At 46.5% G+C, this 24499-nt stretch overlaps 1 protein-coding gene across 1 annotated transcript in view; it reads left to right on the top strand.

The window, feature by feature from the left end:
* Positions 1-508: 508 nt before the first annotated feature.
* Positions 509-24499, top strand: part of zcchc14 (zinc finger, CCHC domain containing 14) — a 35036-nt gene continuing 11045 nt past the window's right edge. Inside the window, exons 1-13 of the mRNA XM_079268300.1 lie at positions 509-1198; positions 3410-3622; positions 8926-9112; positions 11922-11992; positions 12162-12233; positions 12535-12602; positions 14272-14450; positions 16895-16931; positions 17016-17520; positions 17696-17805; positions 19059-19153; positions 19388-19540; positions 20042-21250. Of these exons, the coding sequence (XP_079124426.1) occupies positions 704-1198; positions 3410-3622; positions 8926-9112; positions 11922-11992; positions 12162-12233; positions 12535-12602; positions 14272-14450; positions 16895-16931; positions 17016-17520; positions 17696-17805; positions 19059-19153; positions 19388-19540; positions 20042-21250 (3394 nt within the window). The 5' untranslated portion in view covers positions 509-703. The remainder of the gene's footprint in view (positions 1199-3409; positions 3623-8925; positions 9113-11921; positions 11993-12161; positions 12234-12534; positions 12603-14271; positions 14451-16894; positions 16932-17015; positions 17521-17695; positions 17806-19058; positions 19154-19387; positions 19541-20041; positions 21251-24499) is intronic.

The raw sequence follows: 24499 nt of genomic DNA, 5'->3' as shown, positions 1-24499 counted from the left end.
TTCAACGGCAGCAGCAGTAGTTTCATGCCACACTAGTTCTGTTTTTAAAGTTAAACCTAGCATACATTTGTTAGCGGTTCAGGGATTCGCTGCTCCTCGCGCACATTTGAGGAAAACCATGAGGACGGAGGAGCAACGTTACAGGAAGGGATTGTTGTGCCGTGTGGGACAGCAGAGCGGGGCGGCTCCGGTCACAAAGTCTCCGCGAGCGTCTCCTTGAATGGGGCGGTGTGTTTTGATCCGCTCTGCCATCCTGCAAAAAGTACCGTCGGGGGAGGAGGGCGGGGGGCAGCGGTCCGACCGGCGGAGAGGGACTCCTGGCTGCCGGGGCTGCGGGCTGAACACAAAGCCAGACCACTTTGGATTCATATTTGGGGAGGTTATGGTTCGGAAAAGGCCTGCCGCTCCGTCGCCGCTGGTTCTCCAACAAAGGAAATACCTGTAGCATCTCTCACTTCAGCGCTGTGACCGCCGCGGAAACGGAACACGGCGTCAGTCGCTAGTTGGTGAAAGTTGACAAGTTTGCTCTCGACTTGGCCAACTCGAGAGTAGCGCTCCAGCGCAATTACGCGCGCGCGCACGCAGGCATACACGCGCGCTCCCTTTGTTGTGAAGTTTACTCTCCGTTGAAAGTCTGCAGTTTCAATTGCACACATTTTTCAAAACACTCAACTCGAGTTCCATTGGGAGTGGATGTGTGAGGATGGTGGAGAGCCGGAGCAGCGTCCAGAGGGAGGGGGTGTACCGCTGGTTCTCCTCCCTCACCTCCGCCCAGAGAGCCGAGTTCCTGTGCGGCCTCCTGGACCTCTGCGTCCCCATCGAGCTCCGCTTCCTCGGCTCCTGCCTGGAGGACTTGGCCCGCAAGGACTACCATTCCCTCCGGGATGCGGAGATCAAAGCCAACAACCCCGCCGACCTGTCGGGTCTCACCAACATCACGGACGAGGTGGTGCGCAGCAAGCTACTGGTGTCCCTCGCCCTGCTCGGCGCGGACAACCGGGAGGCGGCGGGGGTCCTGTACCGGACCCTGACTCACATAGACACGGTGATCAATAACTACGGCTTGGCGTTGAACGACGGGAGGACCGAGGAGCAGTTCCTGTTGCTTTTCACCATGGCCTCTCACCACCCGGCCTTCAGCTTCCACCAGAAGCAGGTGCTGAGGCAGCAGCTCGGCCAGATCCAGGACATCCTGCAGGTGAGAGGGACGCTCCAAGGGAAAAGCCTCCAGAAAGTGCACACGGTTATCAGGAGCAGGGGTAATAGAACAATCATTGAAAAGAAGAACCCCTATTCAGTCACTTTCAAGGGAAAATAATGTGCTTGGAACAATTTCAATAATGTATTTATGCTAGTAGAGTGAAGTGTAGAAAATACTTGGATGCCAAGTCTTTGTTGGGAATAAGTGCCACTTTTTCAACATTTATATCTGATGCACAGAACTTATGCAAATGCTTTAAACTTGTATAGATTGTTCCACTCAGTTGCCGACACATTTGTTTACGGACACGGTCTGTATAAGGTGATTAAAAAGTCTCAACATGTTAAAAAAACCTTTACACATGTACTGGCTCCAAAAACGGTCCCGTAAAGTCTCATGGGTGTGAATGACATCAACAAAAAAACAACAGGTAGTGAAAGTTCCACTCCATGGCTGACTGAGAACATGCGGTTACCCATTGTGGGAAGAAAAAGGTGACATGAAAGAGCTCATAAAGCAGGCGAGATGACCTCATGGCGAACATGCTGCAGGACGTTCCTCTGCCGTGAATCCTCATCTCTCTGAAGGTGTCCGCTCCGGGATACGAGAGCCCCGTACATTCAGAGCACTGGGCGTTGTCAACCAGTGCTGGGATGCTTCTTGAGTTATTATCACCACGTCTGCCCATCCATCAGGCCCCGGGGCCACAGGTGAGGGTTTTTCACTCGGTCAGAGGAGAGGAAAAGTAGCTTGTAGCAGGTGAAACACGGGGTCATTTCAGGCTTTTCTGAGCCCTGGCAGAGGAAATATGTTACAGCACACTGACATGTTAACCACACACCAAAATGACAGGTGAGACGTAGTCAATGACAGGCTGCCAGTTGACACAACAGAACAAAGCAAGTTGCATGGCCAAAATAACCATTTTCCTTTTTATAGTTCAAAAAACAGACTTATGGGTTCTCTCTATGATACTCGGAGCCTTAAAATAGTCTCAAACAACTATTTGCTATTTGATAGAGTGGCGTAATGTGTAACTGAGCAGAGAATGAAGTGCCTCCCCCTCTGGGTGTGTTTTTATCCGAGCTCCTCTCTGCTTTGTTGACATAGCCGGGCTGGTCTGGTGTGATTTTAGTGCATGTGAGCGTGCCCGACTGGTTAGCTCATGACCGTAGCTCTGCACTGCTCTCATACGGCGGTAACGGCTGATAACGCCGCCCCCGACCGATGGCGTTGCGGGCGCCAGCACCGTTAGCTCTGTCAGCACCGTTTGCCGTTGTTTGCACTGTTAGCGCTGTAACGCAAGAGTCCACATGGCCAAAGCGACATCACACCATCACACACGGCCCTTGGCGGGGGTTCCGTGCTGCATGTTTTCGCCTGTCCATGCACATCCAAACATTTTCTAACTACGCCCACGCGTATGGGCGTGGAAAATGGAGAACTTTGAGGAGCTTTGGGAAGAGACGGTGGATTGTTCCTAACATAGTGTAATGACAGAGGTACTGGAGAAACAAAAAGGCAGTCAGGGATGTTTCATTCATACAGAATTTTCAGCAACAAATTTGTTTCTTTTAAGGTGAAAGCTGGGGTGGGTTGTGAATATATTTGTTTGAACTCTCATTACATCCAGACAACAATCAATAGATTCAAATAAATTGGTGTTTGTGGCTGTCGCTGGACTCTAATGAGCTCGTCCAATCATTTCATTCTGACTGAATGTCCTACCTGCCTGCTCCCTCTTTGCACTCCTCACAAGCTGCTCGCTTTACAGCTGTGAGTGCCAACAATAGACATGTTCATTGTTTACATTTATTATGATCATTTTGGAGGAGTGTCTGTGGCCTGAAGGAAGACGGTCAGTGTTGCCGTCTTGGCGACTTTCTTGCTAGATTAGCAACTTTTGGAGCTAGAGCTGGAGTAAAGTGTTGGCAACACAAGAGTTCGATCATTTTTTTAAAAATGTGCTCTTGCTGGTTTCTCCAATGTTTCCTACCTAAGCTTTAAGTGATGAGTCCATGCTACTGTCACCTGTCACTACGCTGCATTTCCCCAGTTTAACAAGTGGGGGTACAGGACAGCAAAATACCTTTTTATCACCCGCGATAAAAAAGACTTGAGATAAGCAGAAAATCTTACTCATCTTACACATCTTACTCTGGCTGTGTTTCCCATTTAACATCTTACTGCACATGTTGGTTGTTGCAGGTGAGCACGGGAGGAGGAGGAGGAGAGGCTCAAGCAGCAGGCTCTGGCGGGGATCGTCCCTCTCAGCCACATCACCACTATCACCATCAGACCGGGTCCCTGCCACTGGCCTCATCGGCCCCCGCTGCCTGCTCCCCGCCCGCTGCCAGCACCACCTGCCTGCCTCCATCCGCCTGCCAACCCTGCCACACACACTGCACCTGCTGGCACAAGGTAGGGAGCAAAACGGCAGCTCATCGGTCTTGTGTGTCGTTGCCTTTTTTTTCTTCTTCTTTTTTTCTGACTTCTGTCACTTTTTCGCAAAATTGGTGATTCATGGTTTCTTCTGCAAACGGGCGGTGTCACGAGAGTAGTATGAGTAGTGTTATGACTGATTGATGCAGTCATATAAATGGTTTCATCAGCGTTTTGTTCAAACAAAAAGCCACACCATCTGCCTCTGGCAGCAGATTGGTGGTGCTGTGTTGTGCCGTTCGGCACCGTCCAGACAACGACATGATTTCCTGAAGCAGCATCTTTCCCTTTTTTTAAAGGAATACTTCACCATTAAAATGACTACTCATCCCGTTTTACCTTGAATTCTTAAATAAAACTTTGTTTTTCTCGCATGCCTCCACGGTGAATGTTTTGATGAATTGAAGTAAATGGGGCTTCATTTAACAGCAAAACTATATTTAGCCGTGATTGGCTCTGCTGTTTCAGAACGATGAGAGCACTGATGTGACTGGCTGATGACATAGTTTTCAATCACCACACCCTCCAATTTACATTCCACCTATTTAACGATTGTTCTGAAGCTGTTAGCTCGCTAAATCGCTAGCAGGTCATTTTGGCCGAACAGTCCATATTATTCAACAACTCTGCTGATGCTAGCTTTCACGCCAGGTACATGTGTTAGCAATCGCGAGTTATGTGCACAACAAGATAAGGTAAGCTGACAGGTCATCATAGATGATAGGAAGCTAAATTAATTAAATCAATATGTGTAAAAGAGGCCCATCCGGTCCATCAAGTTATTCTCTATTACAAAAAGAGAGTCGCTGCTTGATGGCTAGAGCTTTGCCAGTGTCGCGCTAACACACAACAGGTGTTTTGAGTTGCAAACGTACACGCTTTTCATGAACTGGCTCCAGATTGAACAGCTGTTGCATAATATCAATTAGGAAAACAAACAAGAAATGCAAGGTAAACATAAGACATGTGCTCAAAATATGATTGCTAAATAGTTTTGAGAAAGATTATAGTAAGGATTTACTTTAGACACTATCTTCTGCTATGCTAACTGTGCGACTGAGACACCGTGAAACAGCTCACTTTCTGCTTATCCCAGCTCAGTTTGCTTTGGTTTGCAACCAGATCAGTGGTCAACCATAAAAGTCCAAATATTTATAATAAAGGCAAAGAGGACAGGAACAAAAAGACTGGATGTGGTCCCTCTGTTTGGATGAAAATCGGAGATCATAGGGGGAAGGGAGACATGGGGATTTCCCAATGGTGCAGGGAGCTAAGTGTCTCATTAAACCTCTGTTACAATCACATCTGGGATCAACTTGCCCAGAGCCGGTGAGGGATTATTCAGGCATGAGTAAGAAACTGGTCTGAGTCCATCGACGCGAGCGAGATTGCGAGAGACGGGAAAAGAGAAGTTGAAGAAGCATAAGGTCGGGTGTTTTGTTCCTCTCTTCATTCACACAGACGTAGACGTACACACAGAGGCAGGCAGGAATACTGTCTGAACGTGTGTGAGCAGCGAAGGGAAAGTACCCGGCTCAGAGTGGAGCATTTGTATTTAGTGTTTTGTTGCCCTTGGCTCCTGCTTAGTGCAGGTCAGCACATTTCTCTATGCTGAAATCAACCCTCTGTGGTGTGTGTGTGTATGTGTGTGTGTGTGTGTGTCTCTCTCTCTCCAGTGAATCCCCAGGAAGTTATAAATGCTCTCTCTCTCTCTCTCTTTGGCTCTCCTTCCTTCCCTCAGTGCTCTGAAGGGTATGACAGGGCTTCATTGTAAACCAGAGCAGTCACATACATTATCTACAGTAGAGCAGCTTTTAGCCAGGCCTACTGTCACCTACTGCAGATATATGTGTAGATATATCTATATATCGCCTAAAAGTTGCTTACATCAGTATTGTTATACCATCAACTGATTAAATGATTACGTATAATGTGCACGGGTTGGCTGATAGTGGCGTCTTTTAGTGCATTGTTTTTGGTTTTACCTTCCACACCTTTTGGCTCACTCTCACAGCTCTCATCAGCGTCATTTGCAGATGCGGCAGGCTGGAAAAAGCTCCGATAAACCCACTGCCCAGCACTAAATAGCACACAGACAAAGTTAGCGACTAGCTGGTGAACACGGTGAAGTATTTAACAGCTAACGAGTCAGATATTTGACAAACTGGACTTTTTTGGGTGTTCATAAAAAAATGAACGCAGCTACAGATGATTGTAGCGTTTCCCTGTGTCTGTATGAATAGTTGTTTGCTAACACGTTTATTACAACACATTCATAAGACTTGTTCCACTGCCCCCAAGTGGCCAAAACACCAATTAATGCCGCTTTGAGTAAAGTCGCTCTCTGACTCCAAAGAAGTGAAGAAGAGGTTGGCGGCCGGCCTGTGGACGGCATGCTCGACTCAGTCAAAAGAGCCCTGAAGCCCCGCCCCCCCATCACTGCACAGGCCGCTATCGCTTGTTTATTCAAAGTTCATTAATACTGAACGTGTCACGTTTCCAAATTGTTTCCTTAAACATGTAAGCAGTATTTAGCTTGCGGTGGAGCTATTTGGGGTACGATCGGGTTGTTGCATAATGTTTCACAAGCTCATCGTAGGTTTTGTATATACGATCTTAAGCTACAAAGCAATGCAGCTGTGAGATAAACGTAGTAGAATTTAAAAAGTACAGTATTTTTCTCTAAACTACATAGTCGAGTAAACGTATAAAGGAGCACGAAACATAAATACTCAGTGAAGTCTAAATACTACAAAACTATGTTTCAGTGCATTTGAGAAAACCCACTGCGCATAAGACAGACCGGCCACTCCAGTCTGATCTTCCCTCCGGATTTTAAGTCAACTCGCATGAGCTTATTTTAACACGAAGCAGCTGGATGCCGAGTCACTCCAGAGGAAAAATAGTTGAATTCGATTTTTACAAACAACACATACAACTCACCTCTTCAAGAAGGCCTACCCTTAGCCTTCCACTTAGCATTTCTTGTATTCATACTAGCTTATTGCACTTATTGTTTTCATATTAGTTTGTGGCACTTATTGCATTTGTTTGTTTCTGCACTGTACGTTGGCGCTGCTTTATGCTCTTAGATGCTTGTTTGAAGAAAGGAGATGCACTTATGACTTCTGGTGACTAGTTGTTCTCTCGAAAACCGATGTTGAATACACTTATTGTAAGTCGCTTTGGATAAAAGCGTCTGCTAAATGACTGTAATGTAATGTAATACAGTACACTGGCCACATCTGCCTGTGCAAACCTGCAAAATCACCCTATTATACGAGTGCTTTATATGTCTATAAAAACACTGTCAGAATTAACATAGTTAAGCTGGCTGTTGTAGGAGAGGGAGGAGGAGTTGTCAGCACACAGTCTGTTTTATAGTTTTCACTTTTCTGTGCTGCCACTAGCAGCGTTCGGGGAGATTCACATGCTCTCCCTCTTAACTGGAACGTCTCTTAATTTCATTCCCACACACTCCTCGTGTTTCTGCTCCGTTCCTCGTACTCCTTCCCCGCTGAGTCACGTGAGCTGTTTTACTTCATGTACCTACAGTGTGACAGAGAGTCAGACTCTCTCTCCCCTCGCACGAACCGATGGAGCAGAGAGCTGGCAGGTCGGGCGAGCAACATGCGGATGTGGCAGTAGCACACTTAATTGTTTTCAGATTTACGCTGCGTGTGTTTTCTGGTTGCAGCAGGCACATGTTGAGTTCTCCCTCTGAGAAGTAAAAGAGCCGCACACAAATAACCGCAATGTAATCTTTTCATTTTTGTTCTCATGAATCAGCATTTCGAGGGGGGTTTCCAGTTGAACTGTATTACAAGTCACAACCTTTATTTAAAAGACGGGTAGATACAAACACACTGCATCCACAAACTGGTTTTAAACACAGCGATACGTTCTATTAAAGTCATTTAACATTAGAAATACCAAACTTGTTTAATTCAATACGATAATGATACTTTTGAGACTATACTGATCATTTCTTCAATGGGTGTGTGATTTTACATAATGATGGTCATTTTCAGAAGGAGAAAAAAAACTTTTTTTTATCCCAAAGGGAAATCACATGATCACATGACAATAGATTTGTTGTTACTGGCCGATGCCAGTAATAACAAATCTATTACAAAATCAAATGGGAGTTCAAGTAATTGTACCATTAAGTGTGAAATAAAAAAAGTCACATTTTTAGAAAAATACTGTTTGAATAACAAGCCGTGTTGCTCGTGGTATTTTTCTCAGAAATTGTGCATTTTGCTGTATTTATTTATGACACCGAGCTGTGTTTTCTCTCCAGCATTCTGTCACACGTTTGACGTGGAAGTATGCGACGCTGTGCCCCAGGTTCTGATGTCACATTGGTTTCCGCAGTCATGTGACACGGGCCAGCTCAATGTGTCGGGGCTGTTTTGGCACAAATATTGTGCAAAAGTAGTGAAAATGTTTGCAAGTGATGCAACCACACACATTTGTATTTATTATCTCTATGATTTTAAAGGAATTAATACCAAATGAGTAGCTTGTGAGTGTCAAAGTATCGAGTCATATTTCATATATTATTGGTAATATTTAGGATAATAGGATTAACAGCTAATAAATCCATCTAGAGTTCATGAACTGTTCAGCAAGTGATCTTAAACTCGATCTGTTTGGATCAGACTGTGTCGTGCTGTGTTTGTATCCTACTCCATGTACTTTGACTGATCATTAAGTCCATTACAAAGGGGGACACAGTGATTCCACAGTAATACCTTCTAGAATATCCCCGTACAAGACACTTCTTCTTTGTGCCGTCGCTACATGTTTGTCATTGTTCATAACATGCTGTATGAAACTCGTTTATAAAAAGCCAGTTTAACCTAAGAACTAAAACGCAACAATGTGTCATTGTTTTTCTCAAATTGAAGGAGAAGTTCTCCCTACAACTTCTCCTCCAGAACGTTGCTATAAATACGAGCGCCCTCTCAGTGGACGAGCCTGGTTAAGTGGCGCTTTGTGTCAGCACCGTGCCGGTCCTGGAGAGACCGTTACTCAGTGTTCCAGTTTGTTTCAAGCTCTGACAACACGCAGAATTCCCTCTGTGCTTTTTTCTGCAGTCGACCCATCTGTGAGCGAAGACATACCACCTTGAGGTCACCGTTATGTATCGTACCGCACATGCTCCAGTGTGCAAACAAGCTGTCCTCGAGGGGCTGAGGAGTTAACGCTGTATCTACTTGACCTCCGCTCTGTGGTTTTAACCTTTTACTGAATGCTCTCTCACCCCTGCTCTCCAGAGCCAGACCAGAGAGGCCGGCACAATCTCAGGGGTCACCGTTGGACGACGAGGCCGAGCGGTCAGCCAGGAGCTCACCCCTCCTCATCCAGACCTCCCTCCCCCTCCTCCACCACCTCATCTGCCTCCTCCTCTACCTGCTGGGCAGGTCCAGGAAGCAGCAGCACCAACCAAGAACCTCACCAAAAGTACTTTCTACTTTTTCTTCATCTAATTGTCTCTGTCTGACTTATACTGTGTGTGTGTGTGTGTGTGTGTGTATGACCTCACTTCCAGCCTCCGTCTGTGCATGTCAGCATGAAGCGTGTGTGTCAAGTTATACACCCAGTTAAGCCCCATTGAACAAGATGTGGCATGTTGACACATCTGAACACTACAACTAAGCTTAAAGAATGCTGCCCTAAGGCTCAGGTATGTGTGTGTGGGACACAGGTGTGTATGTGTGTGTGGGATGCAGGTGATTTCAGGCTCAGCAATACTTTTTGTAATAAAACTCAAGGAACTGCCTCGATATTGTCTTCAAGTGTGATAAATCAACCTATTCTCATACATTCTACAGCACATCCCCATCTGAAGTGAAAATAATGAAACATACATTTTGTTCTCTTTTTTAAAATAATATCTGTAATTTAATATTGATCAGGTAAGTTTTAAGTTAATTCTAGCTTTTGAGCTAACGTAGTAGCAAACCATTAGCATATGTGCATAACCAGCAGCAGGTGTGTTTGTGTCCGTGTCACAAACACACGGCCGACATTCCTTCTCCTTGTTGCTCTGTTTTGATCTCCACCAATTGTTGATCTTTAGCTGCTCAATGCATGTCGCTGACTTTGTCTTTATTTATTGTTGAATAGCTGGCTTGAAGTAGATTTATCAGAGCTTTTTTACTCAAAGCAGCTTGTTGTTGCTGCTGGAAACAAGGTTGAATCAATGTAGGTGGTGGTTATAGTTTAACCTCCTCCCCCCCCCCCTATTCTGGAGCAAAACCGCCTAAAATGACATACCCAAATTAAAATGTCTGTAGCTTCTGAACCACTCTGACTATATGCACCAATGAAATCTTTCTAGACAGAAAACCCCCTAAGGTTCCTTGTGCAAGTGTCAGAAAACCTGTAGGTCATACAGAAACAGAGCAGTGGGCCTTTGAAGTCAGTACAAATTGAAGACTTTTGTCCGCCTAAAATAAAAAAAGTATCTTTCAGTATAAATAACCTGCCTGTGGCTGTAACTGTACAGGTAAAGGACAGTATAGGGCTGTAACTACGCTATCGGTGAACACCTGCCTCAAATTTGAAGAAGATTGGACAAAGTATGACCATTCTACAGAGTTTCTTCCATGAAGAGATCCAGGCGGAGCTCTAAAAGGATATTTGGAGACCCAAATGGACACATGGTAACCATATGATATTCTGACACACTAAAGGTGTTTCTCCCTTTATATTGTGATATTTTATTATTTTCCTTTTATTTTTATTTTTAGCCTTTGCAAATTGCAAAAACTATATATATATATATATATATATAAGGTCGAAGACGTGGTGTGTGAGTAGCGGACTTGCTGTGCGTAATGGCTGCGACAGAGTGCACGACCGAGTATGCAGGTACGCAAAGGTTACGTAAGAAACAGTGAAGGTTGTACTATAAGTACTCGCGTTTTCTGAAGGCACTAATTCCATGGTAAGATCCGCGAGCACATTGTGTGTGTGTGTGTGTGTGTGTGTGTGTGTGTGTGTGTGTGTGTGTGTGTGTGTGTGTGTGTGTGTGTGTGAATGGCAGGCGGCATTTAGAGCCTTCCACAGCTGCTGCCCAACAGGCACAGAGCAAGGTGTTGAGGGATGTGTGTGTGTGTGTGCTGAGAGCGGCGACTCTCTCTTTCCTCCTTTATCCCCCTCTGTGTTCGTCTCCTCCTTCTCCCAGGTCCATCCCTCCCCTGCTGCTTGTCCCGCCTCACGTGCTTTCAGAGCCTAATATGTGGAAATCTATGCCTGGAGGAATACCTGAAACACACCCATCCATTGAGCGCTCCCCGCCGTTTCAACTCAGTCTCACTTGCTCACTAATGACATGGATCTAATGGCAGTGGAGCAGCCCTAACCTGCCTTTGCACCTGAGGCATGCAGTCAGACATAGAAGTAGACTATATGTGTGAGTAATCCAAGATGTGTGACTGCAAATTGTCTTCAAGTGCCAGTCCCACTGCTTAAGATGAAATCTTCAAATAGACCAAAACACAAAAATATTCCATTTACAATGACATAACAGATAAAAAAAAAAAACATAAAATCCTCACATTTAAGAAACTGGAACAATTGATTATTTGGCACTTTGCCTTGATAATGACTGCATTAAATTAGTAATATATATACTGACAGTGGTTTAAGTTTACTAGCCTGCTGGTAAGTAAAGAACATTTACAGTCCACTTAAAAGAGACATCTTGGCAATAGTGAGGAGTAAGTTAGCGCATGAGATGAAGAACCAGAGCAAGCTACTGGTAAAGAAGTTGTTCTCTGCAGTGTAGTTCTGTAATAATAACACTGTTTGTAATTTTAGGGCTTTTTTGGCATGAGCTATGTGTCGCAATACCAGCCACCCACCCATAGCGCTGCCCTCCATCTTTAAGTGGTTAAAATGCATGTAGTTTGGGGGAAGGAGAGTCATTTTGCAAGATAGTACAGGAATGAAATCTCAGCACCTGGAGAAGTAATCGACATGGAGTCACTGCAGATGGTCGACAATCCCACCAACCTCATGCACACTGTCCACTGCAGTGGATTGGCCAGCTCACATCGCAGTCAGTGTATTTACACTGGATGACATGATTAAACTGACTGGTTTTGTCCTCGCATCATTTCTTGCTTATGAGAGTCGGCCCCAAGTATAAATTCCTTCTGGCCATTTAAACGAATCGACTCTAAATGACTGATGCGTTGAAGCAACTGTCTCAAACGTGTGACGTGTGGTTGATCATTGGTGAAACGATCTGTACCTCTTTCAGGGCTGATTGAGAGGGTGGTGCTGAGAGGAGTGACCCACCCGTCTGAAGACACCAGTGAATATGTGCTCGAGGTGGGTCCAGTGTAAACACAGACGCCTGCTCGCTTTTCCAAATGCTCTCTATTCATTTCTTCATGTTTTTATCCTTTTCCTTTCACCCGGTTTGTCTACGTCCCCTACTCCCGTCACCTTCACCTTTCCCCTCTCCTCCTCACTTCCTCCTTTCCTCTCCCTCCTCCAGGCCAGCTGGTCAGATGGTCTCGTGTCATCCGTTGTCAGAACTCGGCAGGAGGTGATGGAGCTGCTGACCCAGGTCAGTACCACCACTGAAACACAGTTTGGTGATGATAATCTCCGGCTACGCTCAAGTAGTAAAAGTTCTTCAGCTTTGTTTATTCTACAGATTGACCTTTTACGAGTGTAAAGCGCCGTACAATTCTGTTTCTTCTCTTCTTGATTACGGTAAACAGACATTTGATCTTGATAACGTGAAGTGTTAAACTGTTTGAACAGTCAGGTTTTATAGGGATGAACAGCTCGATATCATCTGCATAGAAATGTAATACTGTATTTCAATGCGATTAGTGTAATGTGTTTTTTTCTCTCTCTCTCAGCTGTCACAAGCATTTCCTGACGACGCAGTGGAGAAATTCTTCCCTCGGTCCATAGAGCTGGACCCCAGGTTAGTTTCTTGCTAGTTGTCCGGCTAGCAAGCAAGAAAAGCGATGTTCACTGGCAGAGACAATTTAAGAGAACCAAACTGTTACAATATGCTGCTTCTGCTGAACAATTGGAAAGTAGTGAGTTTAGTAAAGTCAAAGTCAGGTCAAGAGTTGTTTTCTGTACCGTAGCAAAGCCTCCTTTACCCACTCTGCAACGCACACCCTGGCTAAAACGACAGTCCTTCCCCATCTTAGACTATGGTGATGTAATCTACAGGTCCGCCTCCAACAATAAATAAATAAAGTAGATGTCATCTACCATACCGCCATCCGCTTTGTCACCGGTGCGCCTTCCAACACTCATCACTGCAGCCTGTATACTCTCTAGTCAACTGGCCATCACTCCATACCCGCAGATTAATCCACTGGTATCAGTTCATCTATAAAACTCATCATTGGTAAAACCCCCACATATCTCCACTCTCTACTCATCATCTCCAACAGTAACCGCAATTTTCGCTCTAGCAATTTCATCATCACGGTCATTCCAAAAGTCCGCAGCGCCTTCGGCCATTTCTCATTCCAGTTCACTGCTTCCAACGACTGGAATGAGTCGCAAAAGAAGCTAAAAGTCCTCACCCTCATTCCGTTACCCTCCTTCTGTAACTCATTACAAACAATGGTCTCTGATCACTGCAACTGTTTGAGTTTGCCTCTTGTTTTTTACATATTGTACATATTATAATGTTCACATTTTTGTATGACATTGAGATGTTTCGATGTTTTATTTGTTTGTAACAACTTGCCTCTTGTTGCCGCCATTTTGGCCAGGTTGTCATTGTAAATGAGAACTGGTTCTCAATTGACTTTTCTGGTTAGATAAAGGTAAAATAAATAAATACTAAAAATGAAGGCTGGGTATCGTTTAAGGAATTACGATGCCAGTACCAATACCAGTACCTTTTTAAACTGATACCAACAGAGTACTTCATTTGACACCCATCAAGTGAACAAAAGCTGTGTGTGTGTCACGGCACAGCGCCCATACAGCAGTGACCGCTGATAACGCTGTCCCCCAACCCATGATGGTGGGGGCGCATTGTTGTGGAAGCGTGATGTCCACCATGCTGCCCCCCCCCCCCCCCCCCAGGTTAAAACTGTTAGCTCTATCAGCACTGTTTCTATTGTTAGTTTGCGCTGTTAGCGCGGTTCGCACTGTTAGCACCGCTAGCGTCTGGTCTCCTAGTTCAGAGTTGTCTGCAGGCAGGAAATCCTGGCTGTATGGTTTGTAGCTGACACATTAAATCGAAGAACTCTTGCAGTGATTGGCTGCGACCGAAACCATTTTAATCGTCATATTTTTCTAGATCAAAAAGGTTTGAATGCAGGTGTCATTTGACTGGAGAAATGTTGACACCACTTGATAGTGGGTCATTTCGTTCGATACCCAGCCCTAATTAGGGTATGCTTAAATTAATCAATCAATCTACATCCTTAACACAAACAACAGCATTACGATGGTATCTCATGTTCTTTTTCTTGTTGTTACTATGTTGAGCTAATTCTTAAGTGCACCTCCATGATGCAGCTAGAGGTGACGTAGCATCTCTCCTGCTATCTTTGGCCTCCCTGTGTCCGTCTGACTCCCTGTCTGTCCCCCTGCTGTCCCGTCTCTCTGCCTGCGCTCAGGTGTCTGACAGCGCTGCCCTGCCATGTCCTCCAGCACCACAGCGTCCAGCTGTTCTTCACCTCCACCAGGCCTCTCTCACCCAACTGTCCTGCCTCCCTCCCCTCGACCCTCCCTCCATTATCCTCCTCCCTTCCCATGGCTCCTGTATCCCAGACGTGTCCGTTCACATCCAGTTCTAGTAAGTCTTTATTTAGTTTTATTGTCAAAAGAGTAGAGGTGTAGAGGTGAGGCTGCAGGCAGGCTTTTCATTTTGTGATCTGGAGGTGTTAGCGGGGAGAGGACGGGGTCTATTTTAGTCTGGTGTGGGAATTCAGCATGGCATGTTTGTGTTGGGAGGCCTACAGTGTGGTGACCTAATGTTGGTGTGTGTGTGTGTTTGATTCTATGAGTGACTTCATCCCAGAGAGTATTTATAGCCGTCAGTGCAGCGTATATGCTTGTACTTTTGCATGTTTCTACCTGTGTGTGTGTGTGTTTAGTGTATGTGCATGTGCATGTGCCAGACTCGCATAAGACCCCAGGGAAACCAGGCTAATATGAATCTGACTAACTGAGCTGTAATTTGCCTCCACGAACACATAGCGTTCTTGCCCCCCCGGCACAATATACGACAGTCTATATTCCTCACGAGGCTCTGATATCACGTTTATTGCACTGTACACATGGGTAATGGGTTTATAGCATACACAGCAGACACAGATGAGCAAGCCTGAAAGCTTTTAATATCCCATTGATTAACCTTGCATGGACGCCAGCATTAATAAAGCATGAAAGCAGCACATGAATGTCATTTTGCTGTTGAAAATTTGTGTTAGAGGATTTAGGAATAGCAATACTGTGATTCTGACCTCACAGAGTCTTTATCAGGCCAGACATAATAACAAAAGATTGATTTTGCCTTGTACATGACTGGATTTAAATGTTACATACAACAGAGGTTAATAGTATTCCATCACATATTAAATGGCTCCCCACGGTCTCCCAACAGTAACACGTGTCGCTCATTATACAATGAATAAAACAACACGATCAGCAGGTAGCATTACAACATGTATCACTATTGTCTGTGAAGTATTTCATTTAATTTATTCAGCATAAATACCCAGAAGAAGGGCTGTTCTTTATTGCATGGATTGTGCTACCTTGCAGTATATGTCACAGAAATATATCATAAATGCTGCAACATACATTAATAAGTAAGAGCTTTATTTTAGCCATTTTTGCATAGTGCACAAAAAAAACACAAGTAATTCCAGCAAAGCTCTTCTGACAGTATTCAGCATACATACTACAGAAAGTACAACAGTGCATTCGGTCTCTTGTTCTCGTCAACATCACACCTTCTGTCCTCTCTGGGACATCTGGGGAAATAAACGTTTCGCAGGTCTGATCCATCCCTGGCAATCTTCTGCGGCTGTTTCCAGACATCCAGCATGCATTGCGTCAAAGAGAGACATCTGATCATGTGGCTGGGGGTCAAAACTTTCCACTTCCATGAGGAAAATAACTCCTTTATGAATTTGAGGAATGGAGAGTAAGCTGGAAGGAAAAGTGGGATGGGCTTTAAACCAGCCTGTGACTGGGAGAGAGATTTCAACGAGGACTGTCCCTTCTTAGTCAACGAATAGCTTGTTTTGGTCCTAGTAGACTAAGATTTCTTGAGTCAATCAGTCTTTTTTCTTTATTTTCGTTTTAGGACTTATCTCCAAGACAATTATGAGCATATCTCTGGTGTACACACACAATTTAAAGTGGTGCTTTTGTGTGATTCTTTGTGGAGAAACTCAGTTTTACTAAATCGTATGAGCGTTAGTGGACAGCCCTGATTAAAACTTGACCCCTTTCCTCACCTTTTCCTTTGTTAAAGTCATTTATAATGTTTCGTTCTTCATAAAAAACAGACAATTGCTTCCTTGTTGTTCCTTCAAACGACTGGATTCATTCAAGTTTCTCACCAACACTACATTTTACGAGATTACCCGTGAACACATCATGATAACGTTATAATTTACCTTCGCCCAATACTCATTTTCACTGAACAGAGCCTGAACGCATCATAATGTAGCCGAACGGAACCTTCGTTCTCCTGTCAATTTAACCACGGACTGGTTGTTTACAATGTAACATTATCAGAGATCAGCGACTAGAAAGCATAAACGATGTCCTGATCACATATTTTACAGAATATGGACGGATAAATATTGCCAGTAATTATTTCACACTGTGATGGTTAAAGTTAAACTGTGTCATTGATCCACGGTCCAGACGCGTGTCGAACCGTGAGGGGGGGTCCGTACGGATGGCGGGTCGACAGTGGTCCGTTCCATTGCCAGTTGTGATGCTCTGATTAACTCACTGAGTAATGCATTGCCTCACAGGATACAGATGTTTTTTTTATTTTGCGTGCGTTGCCAGATGTTGAGGCCGAGGCTGAGATTTTGTCACATTGAAAACGCTGTGAATGAAAGGCCTAAAGATACCGGCGTCTAACTGTTGGTTTCTTTCAAACGAGCAGCATCTGGGTTTTACTCACTCGATCGCTTGAGTTTTTTAAAAGCAGTTTGGTGACGATGATGATGGAGACAACGATGAAGGTCTTTTTGTTTGCTCTCTGTCCCTCAGATATTGGCTGTGTGGTTCAGCACAGAGGAGCCAACAGGTGAGTTTTCTTTCTCTTCGTCTTTCTGTCATTCATCATCATCATCATCATCATCACCTCCTCTTACTGTATGTCCTCTCTCAGGGCGGTATACAGAGTGGCCAGCGTCCAGCCCGTCGTCAGCACCCACAGCTCTGTCTTGACTCGCCCCTCTCCTCACCTCTCCTCCCTCCCTCCTCCTCTTCCTCCCCCCATTCCGCATCCCCAGCTGTCCTCCCTCCCTCACCCCGTGCCAGCCCTGCCCACCCAGTGCTCCTTGGCTGGCGGATGCGATCCCTCCTCCCAGCCACATGCCCAGCACAGTCAGTCCCACTCATACTCTCAGCTCCACCTTCATCCCCAAACCGGCGGTCAGTCCAGCGGTCCGCCTCAGTCCCCGCACCTGTCCCATCCCCAGCCGACGTCCCACTCACATTCCCAGTCCCTTTCGTACCCCCAGTCCCATTCCCTGTCTCGTTCCCAGTCCCACTCACAGGCACCATGCCAGTCCCAGCCCAACACCGCGGAGCAGAACGGCATCCTGGACTGGCTCCGCAGGCTTCGGCTCCACAAGTATTACCCCGTCTTCAAACAGCTCACCATGGAGGAGGTGGGTGGGCTTTAGATGCTGTCATGTCATTTATTTAAGATGTTTTACAGGAAACAGCAAGTACGCGCAATCACTCACTTACATCGGTATTTCAGGCTGCATGTCATGTGTAAGCTCAGATAAACCAGTATGTCTTCTTTTCTTAAACACGTGTATTTTCCCGCGTCACCTTCAGTTTTTAGCGCTGACGGAGGAGGACCTGAACAAGTACGACCTGACCCAAGGAGCAAAGAAGAAGCTCAAGACTCAACTAGAGCTACAAAAGACCCAACTAGAGATACAAAAGTCAGTAGAGTGAGCTGCTGGTATATAAGTGAACGATGTGTTTGGTATATTCTCACCACTTTTGACGCCAGACAGCCCTTTCTGACAGGGAACCGAAACTCACAAGACCCCTTTGACAAAAACAGTCACTTTAGCAGACCAGAAACTCCTGTGTTCTGTGAGGTACAATTACAGTTTTTGTCAAATGATAAATTCCCAGACAGTGAAGTTGCTGAATTCAGTATGGCTGCAGCGCTGATGGCAAGCGATGCTGCTGCAATCCTCAGGCAGTGTGGAGCGATTTCAACATGAGGCTCGTTGGCGTTAATTTGTGGCGATGCACAGTTAGCAGACGCTTTGTCCGATTAACGATTAACAGACAGACGATCAGCCGCTGATTTGGAAGGCAGTAACGGTCCATACAGCGTCAATGGTTAACCAGCTGTGAGTGGGCCGGAGAGATTAGATATACTCATGAGAAGATAACCAACAGAAACACACGCAAAGCCACAAAAACATTTGGAACTGGGAAGCAAATGCGTCCACATGCTCCGACTCTCTCCCTTAAACACACACACACACATCCGGCGCACACGCCTGGGTTTTTCCCACGTGAACCTGCTTTAATTATCTCTTGATCGTGTTTCCGATCCCCAGAATCAACAGGTTTCCATGAGGCAAGAAGTTAGGGTCAAGGGTCAAGTTAACACGCAAATTTATCATCCGTGAATGTCCCATTGTCCTTTTATGTTGGTGGTGTATTAAAGCCCCTGAAAACTTGTTACAGTAAATATTCATGACTGAACAAGCAACAGTTCGTCATCGTGTGTGTGTGTGTGTGTGTGTGTGTGTATGTGTGCGTGCGTGCGTGAATGCTTAAACAAGGCACAGAAAATGGAAAGTTGCTGTGGTTTTCCATGAGACGGTCTTGATGGGTTGGCAGATGTGTTTGTAGAGGATCAGTTGAGATGCTGAGGAGCACGTTGAGTGGATAATGTCTCCCCCTGGTGGAGAGAAGTGAGGGTTTAGGTTTCCGACATAACCTGCGACCTGATTTACGGAGACAATCATTTTAAATGTATGATATTTAGGATATTTTGTGATGTTCCAGTCTAGAAGAAAGGGTCCCTCAATCAAATGAACATTCATTTAAAAACAGCAAAAGTCTTACCTTATGTATGATTAGAAAAAGCTTCTTAAAATAAATAGGATGTACGTAAAACAGGATGAGCCACAGAATGCATCTCTCATACCTCTGTGTGTGTCCCCGGCAGGGAGATGCAGATGAAGAAGCGGCCCTGCAGCGGTATCGCCAGGGTGACGCCCTCCAGTCACATGGGACCCTCAACACATCCCACCTCCACCGCAGGTAACGCAGCCGCTCTGTTTCGGGCTATCTCTGCTCATTTGCCTTTATTCACACATGAGTTGACAGTGTTTCAAAATGATTCATTTGAATGTGATGAAAATGTGTCTTGTGTCCAGCGGTATGAGGCAGTGTTTGCACCGGCCAGCTCCCAGAGTCAATTTGTACAACTGTGAGACGGTCACAATGCTGAGTTTAAAACATCCTAACACGTCAGTGTATTGGAATGTGTTTCAGGAGAGCTGCGAGTGGAGGTGGACGCTGTGCCGCACCATCACCCCGTCTCGACAGACAGCAGCTCGTCCTCAGGCTACTCCAGCTCTCCCTGCTCCCCCCGAACGCCACTCTGCTGTGACTACACCTTTGACAGGACCAGAGACATTCACAGGCGTACGTTTTCTCACAGAACTACTGAATTATCACAGAGGGATAGTCCTCGAAAAAAAGGACAGAGGCCGGATCAAGTTCTTCAATGCAACAGCTTGAAAGTGGTGTTAGTGACAACTGAGTAAAACATTTAAAAAATCAAGCTGTTCATATTGAATATGTGGAATTCAGACAGCAAAATTTAAGATGAAAGATTCAAACATAATCAATCAATCAGACCTTTTCTAATTCTGCAGCTTTGCCTTTTACGATGTTAACCGCTCTGAGACCCAACTAATCAATCCATCGAGAAAGAAATATTTCTGAGATTGTGTACTTTTTCTTGATACCTAACTTAACTTATACTGTTGAGATATGACATTCAGTTCCAACAGATTTGCACACACACACACACACACACACACACACACACACACACACACACACACACACACACACACACACACACACACACATTGGCATGGCAAATCACTTTAAACACACCATCGTGTTTCTGTGTTCCAGGTGTGTTGGGTTCGGACGCAGCAGGAGGGGGTCCAGAGAAGGACCGGTCCTGTCTCTTCATCCTGAACTCCAGCGGCCCGACAGGCTCCAGTCGCCCCACAGCCCAGGTCCTACCTGTCCAAACCGACCCAGCCCCTCTCCACCCTCCCTCCTGCTCCTCCCACCTCCCCCTCGGCCTCCCGCAGTCTCCTTACCACCCGCAGGCCAGTTACCCCCAGACCCTGCTCTCCCCGGTCTCAAACCTAGCACGCATCCTGAGTTCCCCCCGTAAGCCCAGGCCCCCTCCGCTGTGCACAGAGGACAGGACTAAGCCGCTGGGCTCGGGCCCGCCTGTAGCCGGGGCAGGCGTCCCGTCGGGGCTCAGTGTGGGGATGGAGGTGAGGCTGGAGAGCCTGTTCCCTGGGCTGAACATGGACGGCTCCTCCGCACTCCAGGACTCGCTGGTTTGCCGCGGCCTGGCGGGAGCTGCCGTGGGTCTCATGGTGGAGACCAGTTCTGCTCTAACCTCCACCTCCAACAGCCTCCACCACGTCTCTCACCCCCCATTGCACTTCCATCTCTCGTCCTCTTCATCCCCTTCTCCATCTGGGTACTACTCCTACCCACCTACTTCTTTCTCCTCTTCCTGTCCCTCCACAAAATCTGGCAGCTCCAGTAGTGGTGGTGGTGGCTTTGTTCCCATGGCAACCGCAAGCAGCGTTCCCGTAGCTACGGTGCCCGGCAACACGTACTTCCCGGCCCAGCCTCCCTCTAGCCCCTCCCCTTCCCCCTCCACTGGCTCTTCATTGGATCAAGGTTCAGGTCACACCGCCTCCATGTGTGTTTGCAGCTCCTGCGGTTGTCGGGGTAACTGTGGCGCCTACGGGGCGTTGCCTGGATACACGGCGGCCGGCTACCTGCAGCCGTTCAGCCCCTCCCTCTTCACCCTCGGTCCTCTGCTCCACCTCAGCCCCCTGATCGCCTCGTCCAGTGCCGCCGGCAACGGAGCCACGCCCTTCTCCTACCCGATGATGCTGCCTCCGCCCCTCTACCGCCAGAGCCCTGTGTCACATGACCAGCCGCAGGGCTTTGCCTTCTACCAGCCTCACGGCATCGTGGGGAATGGAGGCCAGAAGCGGGCCGCAGGTAACGTGTCCTGTTATAACTGCGGTGCCAACGGACACAGAGCAGAGGAATGCAAACAGCCCGCCATGGATTCAGCACAGCAAGGTGAGTGAACAAAGGAAGGGAACTAGTGATTCAATATTAATCAACTAAAGTTCCATTATAGAATATCATTATTGTTGGAATGCTGTTAAGTTGAAACTTCAACTTTCAAATCCTTCAACTTCCTCATACTTTCAGCAACAGACACCATTTCAACTTTCAAATGGTGAGAAAACCCTTAACTATTGCCAACATGATTCAGCTTTTTGATATCTTTTAAACTTTTTGAACTGCAGCAATTTAACTTTAATGATTTTTCAGCCCTTTTCTGACTTTATAATGGGTGTGTATTGCGCAGCTTAGAGTGCGTGATGTCACCGCTAGAGTGAAGAGCAGCTTGAGATTCTTGTGAAAAAAACATTTGTATTTTGCCACTGTGTCCCCAATCTTCACTCTTCATGCATAATTTCTGGATGTAGAAGTAGCTAATATTGTGCTTGTCGTAGAAAAATGACTGTGGAATCCCACAGATTTCCACATTTGACACAGAAGCTGTTAATTGAGAGGAAAACCAACTTTCTGCTCCATAGAGACCAATGTTAAATTTTGCTTCAAAAACATCTTCCACAGAACACGGTACTCCATTTCTAGATCGCCAATGAAGCCACATTTTTTACACTACAGACACAATTTTTATAGGATCTGTTCTTCAACTCATCCTTCCTCGCACTTATTAATATCGGAGCAATAGGAGCTACGGTTATGGGAGTTTTGATGATTTGTTTGAGAGGTGTTTCCCTGTTTCATATCCATGAAATGACTCACAGACACACGCGCACATACACTCCTCTCCCTCTCTCTCTGTGTCTCTCTATCATACAGTCATTCAGGTCTTAGGGATCTTTAGAGGTCTCTCTCTCTCACTCATTCTTTTTTCTCTCTCTCTCACTCACTCGCTCGCTCACTCACTCACTCATTCTTTCTTCTCTCTCTCACTCACTCACTCACTCACTCTCTCTCTCACTAATTCTTTCTTCTCTCTCTTTCTCTCTCTCGCTCTCTCTCACTCACTCATTCTTTCTTCTCTCTCTCCCTGTCTCTCTCTCTCTGAGTGGAAGGAGGTGTGCGGAGCTGCAGGAGCGGGGTTTTGAGAGCGATAATTAACGATTTTTCGACATTTTTCTTCACTGGCTAATGTTGGGTATGATAGTGTAGTGGGGTGTGCAGGGTTCACGGGGTTTTTTTTGTGTACTTTTATCTGTTATTTGGGTCTTGAGTGGATTGCAGCCGGGCAGCAGGTGCTGTCGGCGTGCTAAACGCTAGCATGCGTCTGACGGAGCTAACCAGGGACCACGGCGTGAAGATCCCGCCGCTGTTCGGGTGTTCGGTGGAGGAGATCAGCCTGGGAGTGGGTGAGGTTGTCGGCCACAGCCACGTGAAGTCCGCAGCGCGGATGAACAGCGCTGTGGTCATCTTTCTGGATAGCATAGAAACTGCGGAAGTGGTGTTGATGAACGGGATCTCCGTGGGTGAACACTTCCTGCCCACGTATGCTCTCGCCTCACCGGAGGTGAAAGTCACTGTGTCCAACGTGCCGCCATTCATTAGGAACGATGCCATCATCAAAGAGCTGTCCAAACATGGGAAGGTGGTGTCTCCGGTTAGGAGGGTGTCCTCTGGATTTCAGTCTCCGCTGTTGAAGCACGTGGTGTCTCACAGGAGACATGTCCTCTTGATCCCCAGCAACAGGAGCAGAGTGGTCAACCTCAGCTTCAAGATCACTGTGGACGACTTTGACTACGTCATCTTTGCAAAGACAAACGATTTTAAATGTTACAGCTGTGGGAGAGAAGGACATCTGAGCAGAGCTTGTCCTGGGGAACACGGCTCAAACAAAGACCAGAACTAGAGAGGTACTTAGGAGGACAGAGGGGACAAGCAGGACGGACAAGAGGGAACAAGCGGAGCACAGGAGGCGAGGGTGGAGGAGACGGGTGGGTCTCAGGGGGTGAGAGTGGAGGAGGCGGGTGGGGCTCAGAAGGTGAGAGTGGAGGAGGAGGGTGGGGCTCAGAAGCCGAGAGTGGAGGAGACGGGTGGGGTACAGGAGGTGAGAGTGGGGTACAGGAGGTGAGGGTGGAGGTGACGGGTGGGGTACAGGAGGTGAGGGTAGAGGAGACGGGTGGGGTACAGGAGGTGAGAGTGGAGGAGACGGGTGTGACCCAGGAGGCGAGAGAGGAGGAGGCGGGTGGGGCTCAGGAGGTGAGAGAAGAGAGGACAAGTGGGGGACAAGAGGTGAGGAAGGACGGGGCAAGCGAGGTCCAGCAGGTGAGGGAGAGTACTGGAGGACAGGTGGAGGCAGGTAGGGAGGTGGCCATGGAAGCAGACGAGGAGCAGCTCAAGGCCCCTCAGCTGAAGAGGAAACAGAGAGGAGACAGAGGAAGCTCACAGGCCAAGAAAGTGGCAACTACAGAAAGTGGAGGCGCAGCCGAGTGTGAGTCCAGGCCGGAGGAGGACCCTGAGTCCGGTTGGGAGGACTCTGAGTCCAGTCAGGACGAGAACTCTGCTGTTAACAGTGAGCCCTCTAAACACGGTGCTGGCAGCTGTAGGGGCTCTGGAGGCTGCATCGTGGAGGAGATAAAGGAGTTTCTGAGGAGGAGTAAGAACGTGAGAAAAGCCAGAGTGGAGGACTACCTCTCTGACAAGGAGAAGCTCTCCAGCTCTGCCAGATCTCACATGAGGAGCAAGGACAGAGGAGGTCTCACAAAGCAGGAAGGATACAGACTAAAGAAAATAGTTCACAAAGTGAACAAAGAACTGAACAAAGATGGCGCGAAGTGAGAGTCAGATCTCAGCCTACAGACAATTAAAGACACATTTATGTTTGTTGGACCTTATTTGTTTAACCGTTTTAAATGATAACGTATCGTGTTGTTCAGGAAATAATTAGGTTTGTTTTGAGTAACAGTTGAACTCTGTAAATGGAACTTAACACAAACAAATAAAGATATATTAATCTCTCTCACTAATTCTTTCTTCTCTCTCTCTCTCTCTCTCTCTCTCTCTCTCTCTCACTAATTCTTTCTTCTCTCTCTCTCTCACTAATTCTTTCTTCTCTCTCTCTCTCACTAATTCTTTCTTCTCTCTCTCTCTCTCTCTCTCTCTCTCTCTCTCTCTCTCTCTCTCTCTCACTAATTCTTTCTTCTCTCTCTCTCTCTCTCTCTCTCTCTCTCTCTCTCTCTCTCTCTCTCTCTCTCTCTCTCTCTCTCTCTCTCTCTCTCTCTCTCTCACTAATTCTTTCTTCTCTCTCTCTCT

This window comes from Melanostigma gelatinosum, assembly GCF_949748355.1.
Source record: "Melanostigma gelatinosum genome assembly, chromosome: 1".
NCBI classification, from domain to species: Eukaryota; Metazoa; Chordata; class Actinopteri; order Perciformes; family Zoarcidae; genus Melanostigma; species Melanostigma gelatinosum.
The sequence above is the reverse complement of the archived record's forward strand: the minus strand, read 5'-3'. Positions and strand labels throughout refer to the sequence as shown.